Source organism: Pecten maximus, chromosome 19 (genome assembly GCF_902652985.1).
Source record: "Pecten maximus chromosome 19, xPecMax1.1, whole genome shotgun sequence".
Taxonomy (NCBI): domain Eukaryota; kingdom Metazoa; phylum Mollusca; class Bivalvia; order Pectinida; family Pectinidae; genus Pecten; species Pecten maximus.
Genome location: NC_047033.1, coordinates 24,022,261 through 24,035,690, shown reverse-complemented (window position 1 = coordinate 24,035,690; position 13,430 = coordinate 24,022,261). Strand labels below are relative to the sequence as shown.

The 13,430-nt window shown below is 36.0% G+C and overlaps 1 protein-coding gene across 3 annotated transcripts in view; it reads left to right on the top strand.

The window, feature by feature from the left end:
• The window catches only part of LOC117317758 (voltage-dependent L-type calcium channel subunit beta-1-like), a 102,026-nt gene that overhangs the window by 24,997 nt on the left and 63,599 nt on the right, over positions 1-13,430 (top strand). Inside the window, exon 1 of one of the 3 annotated variants that reach the window (XM_033872677.1) lies at positions 499-765. The exons of 1 other annotated variant lie outside the window; for it this stretch is intronic. In XM_033872677.1, coding sequence (XP_033728568.1) covers positions 745-765 — 21 coding nt within the window. In that variant the 5' untranslated portion in view covers positions 499-744. Of the gene's footprint in view, positions 1-498; positions 766-4,842; positions 5,238-13,430 lie in introns of those variants that run through there. One more of the 3 variants, XM_033872674.1, reaches the window with a different exon arrangement.

The window sequence follows — 13,430 nt, the reverse complement described above, 5'->3', positions numbered from 1 at the left end:
CTGAGCGAGGAATTCGGCGATGTTTTCACGGATTATTGTGTTTTGGATGTAACAATTCATATTGAGTGGCACGGTAGGTTAAAGATGAATGTTTTCTGATGACGGTCGCATATAGTGTGCGCCGTGTCAGTTTGAATAAATGTGTGTTTTAGCCGGTTGAAGTGAGATGGGGTGCCGTTTCGCTCGTGGCGTAGTTGCCAACCTTCAGGTTAACAGATTACACATACCGCTGTCATATGAAAAAAAATCGAAAGTGATATTTTCTATATGCAAGCGCCTGTGAGTCAGACCAGAAAGCTACTATATACCCTACAGTAAGGTATAAGTTACTGACCAGTCAGACCAGAAAGCTACCCTAGAGTATTGTTTAAGTTACTGGCCAAGGTACCCTTAACTGTGTGGTCAGAAATCATAACTGGCCAGTGTTAAGCTTCATCCTGCAGTGAGCAGATGTAGGTCTGCCTATGGTGATGTTGAAGATAAAACTTTCATTGCCACAATGGTTTTTAGTGGGCGTGTTGGCTGAGTGATCAGGAAGCTTACATGTACAGACAGAATGAATGTGAAGTTTGTAGTTAAACTACTCTTCTCTGGTACTGAGTGCTGGTGTTTATTTTGAAAAGAGCACACCGTTGAGTACATAACCAGTGTTAACAGCTGCACTCGTTGCATCTGCTTACTTTATGTGATTCAGTCAGTAAACCCGACACCATTCTCAGCCCAGAGCAGAAGAAGTTTTTCCTGATGAAGCATCAGGCCAGACAGGTAAGGGGTCTATTACTTACATACGCGGACACTACTTATCGTCCACTACTTATCGGGGTATGAAACGTTCTGATCATTAGATTTTATAGATATTTTCCTGTTGAAATTCAAAATGAAATTAGCTTCACATACATCAATGGGGTGGTTTAGTATGTTAACGTGAATATTTGGGATTGAGTGTTACATGAAACTGGGACATTCTAATTGGATAAATAATTGAAATTAAAAATCAATTGAAAATAACTTACTGTGTAAATGGTAGCTGAAATTTTGACTTGATGGGATCCAAATTAGTATTAGGGAGAGCCAGTCTAGGAAAGTTTGTATGTGGGAAGCCATATTATCAATAGGTAACTTTGGGGATTAAATAAAAACAGACTTAATTTGTTAATAAGCTGTGTATAATTATCATTAAATTATGTAGAACTTGATTGTGTAGAAGTAGCTAGAACCATGAATAGATATCATTATTGATAAATAGGCCCATTGACTATTGCCTGGAAATAAGAAGGGATTTGAACTTAAAATGCATATTGATTATATATATATACATTGTATCTACTCCTGCATGTCATATATCATGTAAACCCTAGCTATAGTTTGATGGCACATCGAAGCCCTCAACCCAATTTTATACGCCCGTCAATTTTGACGGGAGTATACTGGTATGCATGTTGTCATCTGTCTGTCCGATGTAACTTAGGTTTCCTGGAGAGCTCTCCTCCTATGTTTTTGACCAATTTCTTTGAAACTTGCTAGACTTTGTAAGAATGTTATATAGCTGTGTTTTATTGAGAGGCATTTTGATTTTACTATTTTTGCAAAAGTTATAGCCCCTTGTTATATGTATAGTACTTAAATCTTATCTGAAGATCACTTCCTGCAGTTTTCTACCGATTTCTTTGAAACTTTGTTGGGTCGATTAAATCGTGATATGTAGTTGTGTATAATTCCCTGAGAAGTTTTTTTATTCAGCTATTTTTGCAAAAATAAGTTATTGCCCATTTGTTATGGACTTGTTTTGTAGTTACAGGGTCCATATAATAATAAAAATGGTATCCAGATGTGACGTCACAATAAGTGGCTCAATAATGTCATCAATATCGTCTTACCTACACATTGATACGATTCCTTATTGTTATTGTGGCCTTGTTTAGGTAGTCTCATGCCATATCTGCATGATGATTTTAATTGTTAACAAATGCAGGTTATAAGGGTTTCATGCAGTCATTACCCAAAACGAAGTGCTGAATTTATGCCTCTGGTGGCACTGTCAGATTTGGGTTAGTCAAGGGAGATAACCACAATATATGAAAAAAATATGCTTTACGATGATGTTAGCGGAGATAAACACAATATCTGAGAGAAAAATAAGCTGTTACGATGATGTTTGATATTCCTTTATAACTAACTGATCTCCTATCCATCATTATAAGGAAGTTAACATTTAATTTCAGTATTAGTAGCTATTCATGATATAAGGCGCTATTAACATAACATTAACTGATGAATCACACTGCATATTTTATGGATCGTTTACCACTGATAGGATAAGCAGCCATATATATCATCTATATATTCTTTAAAATAGAAAAAATGTGAGTTTAGATTTATCTAAATATTGTACAGTTTGTTGGTATGCAATCACAAGGATTGATGTCGCAAGTAGCGCTTCGTTCCTTATTGTCGATAATCTTGGAAAGTTGTACAACTTTGAAATCATGGCTGCCTCTTGGTGTAGTGATTGGCATGAAATAGATATTACAGAAAATATTATGATTCCAGCTGTAAATCAAATTTTTTTCAATTATAGAATAGGAATGTGTTGTATTGATACTGTCGGTGATCTGGGATGATATTTCACTATGTATTAACATTCAACAGGCTATTTCTAAAATCAAGTCAGAAAAGTAAGGGAAAACAATTTATCACTGTGGATGGTACCTGTAACATCATTATACAATATACATCTAAAAGCTGTTATACACTTGGAGTAGTTTTTAAAGAAGTTGGGACTATCAGTAGCACTGATAATCATTATCATCCAGACAGTTTGACATAACCATATAAAAAATGAAATAGGTCAAACAAATAAAAAAGTTTAGATTCTACCTATAAACTTAATATCACACTGCCCTAGTTATAAACAGGAGATAGACTGTAATGTTAAATTACATACATCATTCCACTACTTATGTTAATGACTCAATTTACATAGAAATGTTTATAGGTGTTTTAAGTTTTCAAATATACAGAAATGTTTTAACTATAAATGAGTCGGTAACAATACACTATTGCATCTCAAAACCTTTGATGTTTTTCATGGTTAAGTAATTGAGTAGTAAAATCTAAAAATGTGTAAAATGTATATATCTAATATAACTTTTGCAAAGGAACTTAATCTGAAATTCTGTTGCTTTAATGCAGACGATTTTTAAAATGAGTTTTTCAGTCATTTTGTCAGCTCACTGGGCATGACAAGCTACTAATGTAATGGTATAAACGTCCTGTCATTGTCTGTTTATCTATTGTCAGTATTCTTTATCTTCTGCAGAATGATAAATCTTCATTTCAATATTAAACTTGTGTATATAGGGCTTAAAAGTTATTTGAAATAAATAATGTTAAATGCTTTAAAAATCATCAACCATCTGAAGAGAATATAATATTGAGGCCTTATGGAATCAAGCTGTTTAGAGAGGTATGCTCATTTGTTTGCTGGGTTTATTATCACATGAATATGTACAGCCAGGGTCAATTTTGAGCTGGGGTCTCCTTGTAGTAGTTGGTGGCTACCTCACTGTACAATATACAAGATGTCTGGTGCATGTTTTGTAATTATCAATAGAAACATAATAAAAAGTATTCTGAAGCAAATAGATGTCCATTCATTATCAGATATCTAGATTCATATGAAATATTCATTATCAGATATATCGAGATTCATATGAGATAGAAGTTGGTATTTCAGTTAATTGGAAGACTGGACAATTGCTGCTTGAGATAAGTTCACCATTATGACCATCTATTCATGTTTAATATCAAACTTACAATTTCTTTTGTCAATCTTAACATACCCATATCACAAAATAGCTTCCTTAACATTGGAAAGTTTCAGCACGACAGTACTTTCAGTACTTTGATTCAGGATAAGATGATTGGTGCGCATGCATAAAAAAATCCCTACCTGCTGACATAATATTCAATCTTTTAACCAAATGATGGTACGTAAATGAAAAAAAAATGTTATATTCTTATGTCCAGATTTCATATGGAAACTTTTCCGTGTAGGCTATGTATGTTTTTATGAAGTGCACACCTTTCATTTTTTGTAAGCACACAATGAACTTATTTGGCCTTATATTTGGCCTGATATCTTTACACAGAGGAGGGTTGCTCTCTGATTGCCATTCAACCCCTTTCAACATCAAAGGTGTCAAGTTCTAAAAACTTTAACCCACCTCACAGTACAAACCAGTAGTCAAAGACAAGATTAGAAATTGGCCTGTATATTGTTTAACATAATTAATTTCTTTTTAGGTGGTAATTTATATGTTATCCATGTCCGAATTATATTATATTCTGTTGAGATATTGAAGTGATACCGGGAACTCTTTATAAATAGTTTCTTGTACTTACCCCGAATTGTCCCCAAACTTTCGCTGTTTCCTCGTCAATGTTGCAAGTCAAATTGTTTGCTTTTTTATCTGGCATCTCAGACAGTCGAACAACCAGAAGGCATTTGGAGTGGCAATCTGCAGTAATTACACTGATTAATGGTATTAGCTAATGATTGGCTTACGTTACTTGTGTATGACAAGGTGGGGTATAAAGCTTGTGGAGACATTTGGCAGACATTCTATCCCCATCAAGCCTGGTAGAGAATCTTACTCCCCAGGTCCCCTTCTTCTACAGTCATATCTCACCTATGAACATGTGTTTTCATTTATGTACTGGGGAGATGTACACTAGTTTCTAGGTTGTATAGGACACCAAGTGTTGATGGGACACAGACTTATTTATACGATAGTGTCTCGACTGCTGTGACGAAATATTCGTGATTTTATATTCCGTTGTCCAAGCTGTAAAATCTCTCAAAATATTTCGGTGTGGAAAGAAGAAATTTGATTGGTGTTTATATATATTTTTTGGGATCTGGAATATATCTATTGTATTTGCTAATTCTGCATTGCTCTCCCAGCGGGAGAATTAAGTGTGTGTATATTTTATATGAGGAGAGTTGGATCTTCCTTTCTATTATGTGATGCGGGCCATATAGTCATCGCACTCTGACTGTCCTGTCCTACTGGAGGTGAATCTCTGGCATCTCTCCCTACCAATTAGTGAAGCGTTAATTTGAGCCAACCTAAACACTACCTATGTGGGACTATGTCATTAGCTCCGGCATGGCGAACAACAAGAAGCCGGGCAAGAAGTCCAAACTCAAGAATTTTAAGACGGACATAGCATTTGTAAGTGTGATTTCTCAATAGAGTGATGTGTGATAACCTTGTGAGTTTTTAGAAATAATTGACCTGGATGGTACAAGTTATGTATATTATCATACACCTAAGTTTGATTAGTACCAGATTGATTGTACTGTTAGACTGGCAACCAGTCCTGAAGACTTTCTGTAAGAATTGCTCAGCTGAATTCTACTACTAGATTATCTTTCACTGAGTTTGAAATTCTAGGATAAGACAGAACCTTAATTGAGATCAAAATTATAAAGCTCAATTTTCCTCATAATTTGAATATTCTAGAGATTGTACTAGTACATTTATACTGTACAATGTTTGGTTAGTGGAGAGGGTCTATATATAACCTAATGTGTGAGTACCACAGGCTACATAGACCGATCACAGTGCTTAAAAAACAGAGGCTGGAACAGTCCTCAATAATGACATTTTAGCAACTTAAAATATCAATTTTTGTTTTATTGGCTTTAAATTCACTAAAGCTGTCTGACATTGTTTATAACACATTTTGGTAATAAGTATTATTTTCTTTTTGTAAAATTATTGATAGAGATTTGTTACAGTTTGAGACAGGTCATTAACCGAAAAATCACGAAATGTTCATGGTAATATTTTGTTTTCCTTTATTTTAGCAGTTAACCCAAACAAAATAACTGACAATATTGTTTATCAGTTCTAAATAAAATCATATTGTTTGAAACAGTTAGGCTGAATTTTTTAATGTCATATGCATCTCGTCCCTTTATCAACCAGTTCTTAGACATGCAGAGCTCAAATTATCACAATATTATTTAAAAAAAAATTGTCTTGCTTTATATGCATGTATATATGTACAACTGCTAATGATCTTCCAATATTTCTTGATTTGAATTGAATTCTAGGTTTTATTTTTAAGTAGAATCATTCAATATCTAGCAGCGTACCATGACGGGTTGTATTCATATCGTGGACAATTAATTAGACCCATGTTCTACAACCAAACATAACATACATTGATCTTGATCGCAGTGTTCAATTGATAGTGTCTATTCCCAGCATGGTCTCAGTTTAGGTAAAGTTATTTTGAACCAATCCTGTTGTTGGTATGGTATAAATTACCCAGAATGCATCATGTCAGGAAAAGGACCTTATTAACGGAAAATAACTCTTACAAGATGCCTTGACTCCTATTAAACCATGCCGTCATTTGTACTGTATAAAGGCCAGTATATATAGTTCTTAAAATGCATTGGTATCACCAAAAAGCTGTAGGCTGTATGCAGGTGTCGGTTATAACGTGTTTCAGCTTGCAATTGAGATGGTTTGACTGTACCAGTCCTTTCCTAGAACACTGTTAGGCAATTCAGTCTACCAGAGTCATTGGGTACAGTTACTGTTTGGGTTGTTTTGATCTGGTAATTATAAGTGAGTTTAATTCTGAATGTTTGTATGGCATATAAGTTATTGTCAGTGGTTGATTTATTTTCTGCATCAGATAATTTTTACTGCATGTCTTATATCATGTTTACAGTTTCATTTCCAGTCTTAAGGAATATAGTGCAATATACAGGAGAAATCTGGTAGCCATTTTGGAGAATTTTGAAATGTGGTCAGTGTTGTATTATGATAATTCAGTGATATGTATTGAACAATAGGGTCAGTGCAAAATATTATAACTTTTTCATTCATAAAACATATTGGTGTCTTTAAGACAAATAAGTTCCCAGCAGCTACTGTGACGTAATTTGAAAGGGGAGGTAATTCTTGTCTAATCCTCACCCTGTGACATATAATCGAAAAGGGGTTTAATTCTTGTCTAATCCACATCCTGTGATAAATCTGAAAGGGGAGGTAATTCTTGTCTAATCCACACCTTGTGACATCCTAAAAGGTAATTGTTTTCCAATCTACACCCTGTGACATTTCCTGAAAGGGGAGGTAATTATTGTCTAATACACCCCCTGTCACATATAATCGAAAAGGGGAGGTAATTATTGTCTTATCAACAATCTGGCATTATATTACCTGAAAGGGGAGGTTATTTTTGTATCAAAATCCATACCCTGTGACGTCACCTAAAATGGGTCTATATTTCACCTCTCAGCACCTACGTTTTCTTGATATCAGATTGAATGCATAAAAAAATTCAGTAAGAAATATTTTCATTCAATACAGTAACAATGAGAAAATCTATGATTAGATTTGCAAATTTAAGCTCTAGCTGTTAATATGAAGAGAAAGCCAGAGTGAGATTTCTACTTACAGTCCCTTGGCAAAGTCTTTATGGCTATTTTTTTTTCAACAGAAGTCTAATATAAATAGCTGTCATACATAGAGATCTTTTTTGGGGGAATGGTTTGCAAATGGAAGTCTTTGACAGACTTTGATAGTCTGTGACAGGATGAATGCAGAGGACATTTTCTTAAATCCAAATCTAGGTGTCATTAGAAATTGTCTTTATGACATTGGCTTGATTAAATCTTACTATTCTGGTAATTTCAGGTAGCCAACACATAAACTTTGACTCAATTTAGTAGATAGAAGGTTTTTCCTGAACTGCTGTAGATTATTGGAAGAGTTTGTTACATATACCTGACATATACCTGACATGGATGTATAGAGCAGGGTACTGGAGTTTTACCATGACTGAAATATGTCCTAGACTATGGTCATTAAACATTTATTTTATTGGGAAATCACACTAGGACATGGTTGTAACTGATAATGACTAAATTATGTACAGGATACCATGGAGATCTGATACTTAGAGATCAGTGCTGACAGAATATATATATATATGACCCATATACTTATACTGCACCCAAAACATGTGTAAAGATGATACAGAGCTAGACCTGGCTATCCCTAACCCTAACTACCCCACAGACACTAATGGTTCAGTCACTGTCCATGCATGGGAGATTCCATTTATTGTTAGAGAGGAGTGCAGCTACATATGGAACCATAACATGTGGAATTCATTCATAGTGGCCCATCTTCTGTTAGGAATGCTTGATCATCCTATAGAATCACTTCAGGGGAGGAATGTTTGATCACAGCCTGGGACTGTAACTGTTTGATCACAGCCTGGGACTGTAACTCTGTTTGATCACAGCCTGGGACTGTAACTGTCTTATAGAATCACTCTAGGGGAGGAATGTTTGATCACAGCCTGGGACTGTAACTATCTATGTTTGATCACAGTCTGGGACTGTAACTATCTATGTTTGATCACAGCCTGGGACTGTAACTATCTATGTTTGATCACAGTCTGGGACTGTAACAATCTATGTTTGATCACAGTCTGGGACTGTAACTATCTATGTTTGATCACAACCTGGGACTGTAACTATCTTTGTTTGATCACAGCCTGGGACTGTAACTATCTTATAGAATCACATCAGGGGAGGAATGTTTGAACACATCCTGGGACTGTAACTATCTGTTTGATCACAGCCTGGGACTGTAACTCTGTTTGATCACAGCCTGGGACTGTAACTGTCTTATAGAATCACATCAGGGGAGGAATGTTTGATCACAGCCTGGGACTGTAACTGTCTTATAGAATCACATCAGGGGAGGAATGTTTGATCACAGCCTGGGACTGTAACTATCTATATTTGATCACAGCCTGGGACTGTAACTATCTATGTTTGATCACAGCCTGGGACTGTAACTATCTATGTTTGATCACAGCCTGGGACTGTAACTATCTATGTTTGATCACAGCCTGGGACTGTAACTATCTTACAGAATCACTTCTCCAAGGGAGATAACATCCAAGGTAGATAACTATGTAAACATCACTGAAGCACTTGGTTCACTATTAGGAATATACAGTATAACACGTAACTAAATACACATATGTATAGTGAGACACATTAAATCAACTGTGCTGTCGGTTTTGTGAAATTTGCCAATGCAATGGGATTTTGTTCTGATGAAATTAATTGGAAACAGAATTCTGTAAAGAGCTGACCACTCTGACCAAGACGTATCACACATGAGGTGGGGCCTTGATATTATCATATATATATGTACGTATTTGTATTTTTAGGTCACCTGAGACGAAGTCTCAAGTGACCTATTCTAATCCCCTTTTGTCCGTCGTCGTGCGTCGTGCCTCGTCCGTCGTCTGTCGTCCGTCGTGCGTCCGTAAACAATTTACATTTTTGACTTCTTCTCCAAAACCCACAAACCGAATTCTATGAAATTTGGCAGGAAGCTTCTATGGCTAAAGGTCAACCAAAATTGTAAATTATATGGTCCCCACCCCCCAGGGGCCTAAGGGGCAGGGCCAAAAATGGTCAAATTGACTAATACTTCAAAAATCTTCTTCTCTACTCTCAGATATGCTGGAATCAAACACTCTTCATAGATGGAAGGGTCTTAAGGTGCTTTACCAAAGTTGTAAATTTCATGACCCAGGGGTTTCACGTTTGCCCCTGGGGAGGGGCTAAACTTTACTATAGTTTATATAGGGAAATCACATTTTTGACTTTAATTTATTTTATTTCTATTGGAATTCATTCTAATTTTCTAAACATTGTCAGCATTGGATGACAGTTTGATGGCATGCACATGTTGGCCCTCATCGACCCCCAGGAGCTGATGGGCGGGGCTAAAAAGGGCCAAATAGACTGAAATTTCATAAATCTTCTTCTCTACTCTCAGATAGGATAGAATCAAATACACTTCATAGATGGCAAGGTCTGAAGGTGCTTTACCAAAATTGTGAATTTCATGACCCTGGGGTCTTAAGTTAGCCCCCGGGGCGGGGGTAAACTTTACTATAGTTTATATAGGGAAATAACATTTTTGACTTTTATTTGTTTTATTTGTTTTGGAATTCATTCTAATTTTGTAAACATTGTTAGCATGGGATGACAGTTTGATGGCATGCACATGTTGGCCCTGACTGACCCCCTGGGGCTGATGGACGGGGTTAAAAAGGGTCAAATTGACTGAAATTTCAAAAATCTTCTTCTCAAGACTGAAATAAGGTGGAATCAAATACTCTTTATAGTTTGAAGGGTCTTATGGTGCTTTATTGAAATTTTAAATTTCATGACCCTGGGGTCACAAGTTTGCCCCTGGGGAGGGGGTAAATTTTACTATGGTTTATATAGGGAAATCACATTTTTGACTGATTTGTTTTGATTTCTACTGGAATTCATTCTGGTTAACATTTTCAGCATGGAATGAAAGTTTGATAATATGCATATTTTGGCTCGGACTGACCCCTACGGGCTGATAGGGGGGCAAAAAGGGTCAATTAAATAAACTGAAATATTTCAAATCTCAGGTGACCGTTAAGGCCCATGGGCCTCTTGTTTATTTCAAATAGGGGTCATTGCATTTGTGGTAATTGTAGTAAATATTTCTTTCATTTGGTCATATTGTATTATTTATTGATAATTACCCTGCACTATCATCTCCAGTTTCCAGGATGTGACAAATGTCAAGAAATCAGGAAAATGATCACATAGATATATTGCCTACTTACATTGATACAATGACAACAGATTTAGACCGGTCCCAGGATTAAGCTTATAAACTGACTCGTTCATATATGAATTACGAAGCAAAACATAAACTAAAATGTCTGCACTTCGTTAGTTACACTGACAGCAGATTTAGACCAGTCCCTGGCTTATAAACCAACTCGTTCATATATGAATTATGAAGCAAAACATAACCTAAAATGTCTGAACTTCTTTAGATAAAATATGCTAACAGATTTGGACCGGTCCCAGGATTATAAACCGACTGTTGCATTACTTAGCAAAACATCAACTAAAATAGCAAAACATCAACTAAAATAGCAAAACATTAACTAAAATGTCTGCACTTCCTTAGATACAATGACCTGAAGATATCATTATGATAGCTGGGAATATTTCATAAGCATTTTGAAAATTGGCATTGGGTTTTATATTTTCAATCTAGTATGAAAGTATTTTTAACTTGCATGTGTATATTTTGAACTGTGTCTCTATTCAGATTAATTAAATTGTGACAAGCAGGCTACAATAAACCTCTGGAACATAAAAATCCATCTTCAGTGCATGTACAACACTGTATGTCTATCACCTGTAATCTCAAAGGGTTGCTCAAAAGACACACCTGGATTTGGGATAGAAAAAATAACCCTGTTGGTAGTGGAAAGGCTGCATGTAATGTGTGGCTAGTGTTGAAGACTTATGTAATATGTCCCTGACAGAGGAAGGGAGATAACTGTTGTTACTCTGCTTTACAGCCACAATTAGATAGGCTTGGTGATGGTAAAATCAATACTCCTGGACTAGATAGTGTGTGTGTCAACAATTCATATATCAGAACATGTGTGTGGCAAAACAGGGTGTGTGTACATGTTTATTTTGTACATGTGAGGGTGTGCACGTGTGTACATGTTTATTTTGAATGTGTGAGGGTGTGTGTGTACATGTTTATTTTGTACATGTGAGTGTGTGTACATGTTTATTTTGTACATGTGAGGGTGTGCACATGTGTACATGTTTATTTTGTACGTGTGAGGGTGTGTGTGTACATGTGAGAGTGTCGTGTGTACATGTTTACTTTGTACATAATCGGGGGTGTGTTTACATATTTATTTTGTACATGTGGGTGTGTGTACAAGTATTTATAGGGGTGGGATGGATTACTCCTATTGTTAGAGGGAAGGGATGCATTGTGTATCTATATGGTTCAGGTGAAATATATATGGTACTGATTTGTACACTCCTGGAGTCAGACTGATATTTCCATGTATAAAAGTACACAATCTGCATGATTGCATCAATGCAGGTTATATTAAACCACAGTGGACCCAGATCCCTGTCGGCAGATGACAGTTGGTGGTCTGTTCCGATTCCTTGTCCTGATGATCATGATTGTCTTGTACACCAGTCCAAATCTGGCTATGAATACCAAACAGACCCTGGTTTAAAGTCCCATACTGGAGTCAGACATTCTGCCTCAGATGCCACTTGCCCAGAGGTACTAGATAGGTGTTCCGGACAGAATGTCAGTTATTCATGCTCACTATATCAGTAATTGGTGATATCTACAAGCTTCCCTGGTCACACATCACTGAATTGGACCCTTCTGGCAAATATACTATGGATATATCAGTTGAAAAGAAAAGGAAAAAAAAAAAAAAAAAAAATCCTATGATAAGATAAAGTGTCCTAAAATGAAAATGATCATTTCTTGTCTTCAAGAAAATGCTGTCCTCCGGCCAATCTAATGTCTGATCTGAAGAAATTCCCAGTTCCAATTACGATATCAATCAGAAGCTAGATCTTGATTTCTTTTGTTGAGATTTCTTCCAAGATGTTAAAGAAATACATAGCTTTCTTCATTCATGAACAACTATCATCAGTATATCTCCATATATAATGGTTTAAGAATGGCCGTGTAAGACCTGTAGTAGGCCTGTCTAGTTAATATCAGGATTATCACTTTTATCCAGCATGTGATAGCTCAATTCTGCCAAAGGAGTTTTACTGTGTTGGTTTTATCACAGAAGTAATCTACAAATATATATTGTAGTCCATTTTGTGAGTTTTCTCACATATTCCACATTCACTAATTGACGAGCCTGGGCTGTTTCATGCATAATTCATATAGTCAATATGCAAGAAACCTAGCAATTGGCTATACACACAACGACTGTACTTTGTAGTACATATGAGGATTAGCTCTTGGCATTGCAATGTTTGGCTCATTTCTCATTCGATAGTGTGTACAACCAGTTTTAAATGCCAAAACACATGTGATCTGATGATTGATTCCCCTCACATGGGCCCCAGAATCAATACATTGTTTATATTCCATTATTAAGAGTAGATTACAGAAATTGATATTGTAGTTATGACACAAATCTGGCAGTGTGACCAGTCACTCGACAGCTTCACTAGATGGATCCAACTTGAATTACAATTCTGGATATGACGATTAAACTATTCTGTATAGTAGCTATAGTATAGCCTTCGTCCTGAAGATGTTAGCTCACCTTGCCAATTGTCAGCCAACTTTTTAGCTCACCTGCTCCAAAGCATCAGTCAGCTTATGCCACATTTGGTTAGATGGTGTCCATTATAGATGGTGTCCACATTGTAGATGGTGTTCATGATATATGTTTGATCCCTGAGATGTTTGGTTAGATGTTGCCAACAATTATGATTAACTTTTCTCTTTATTTAA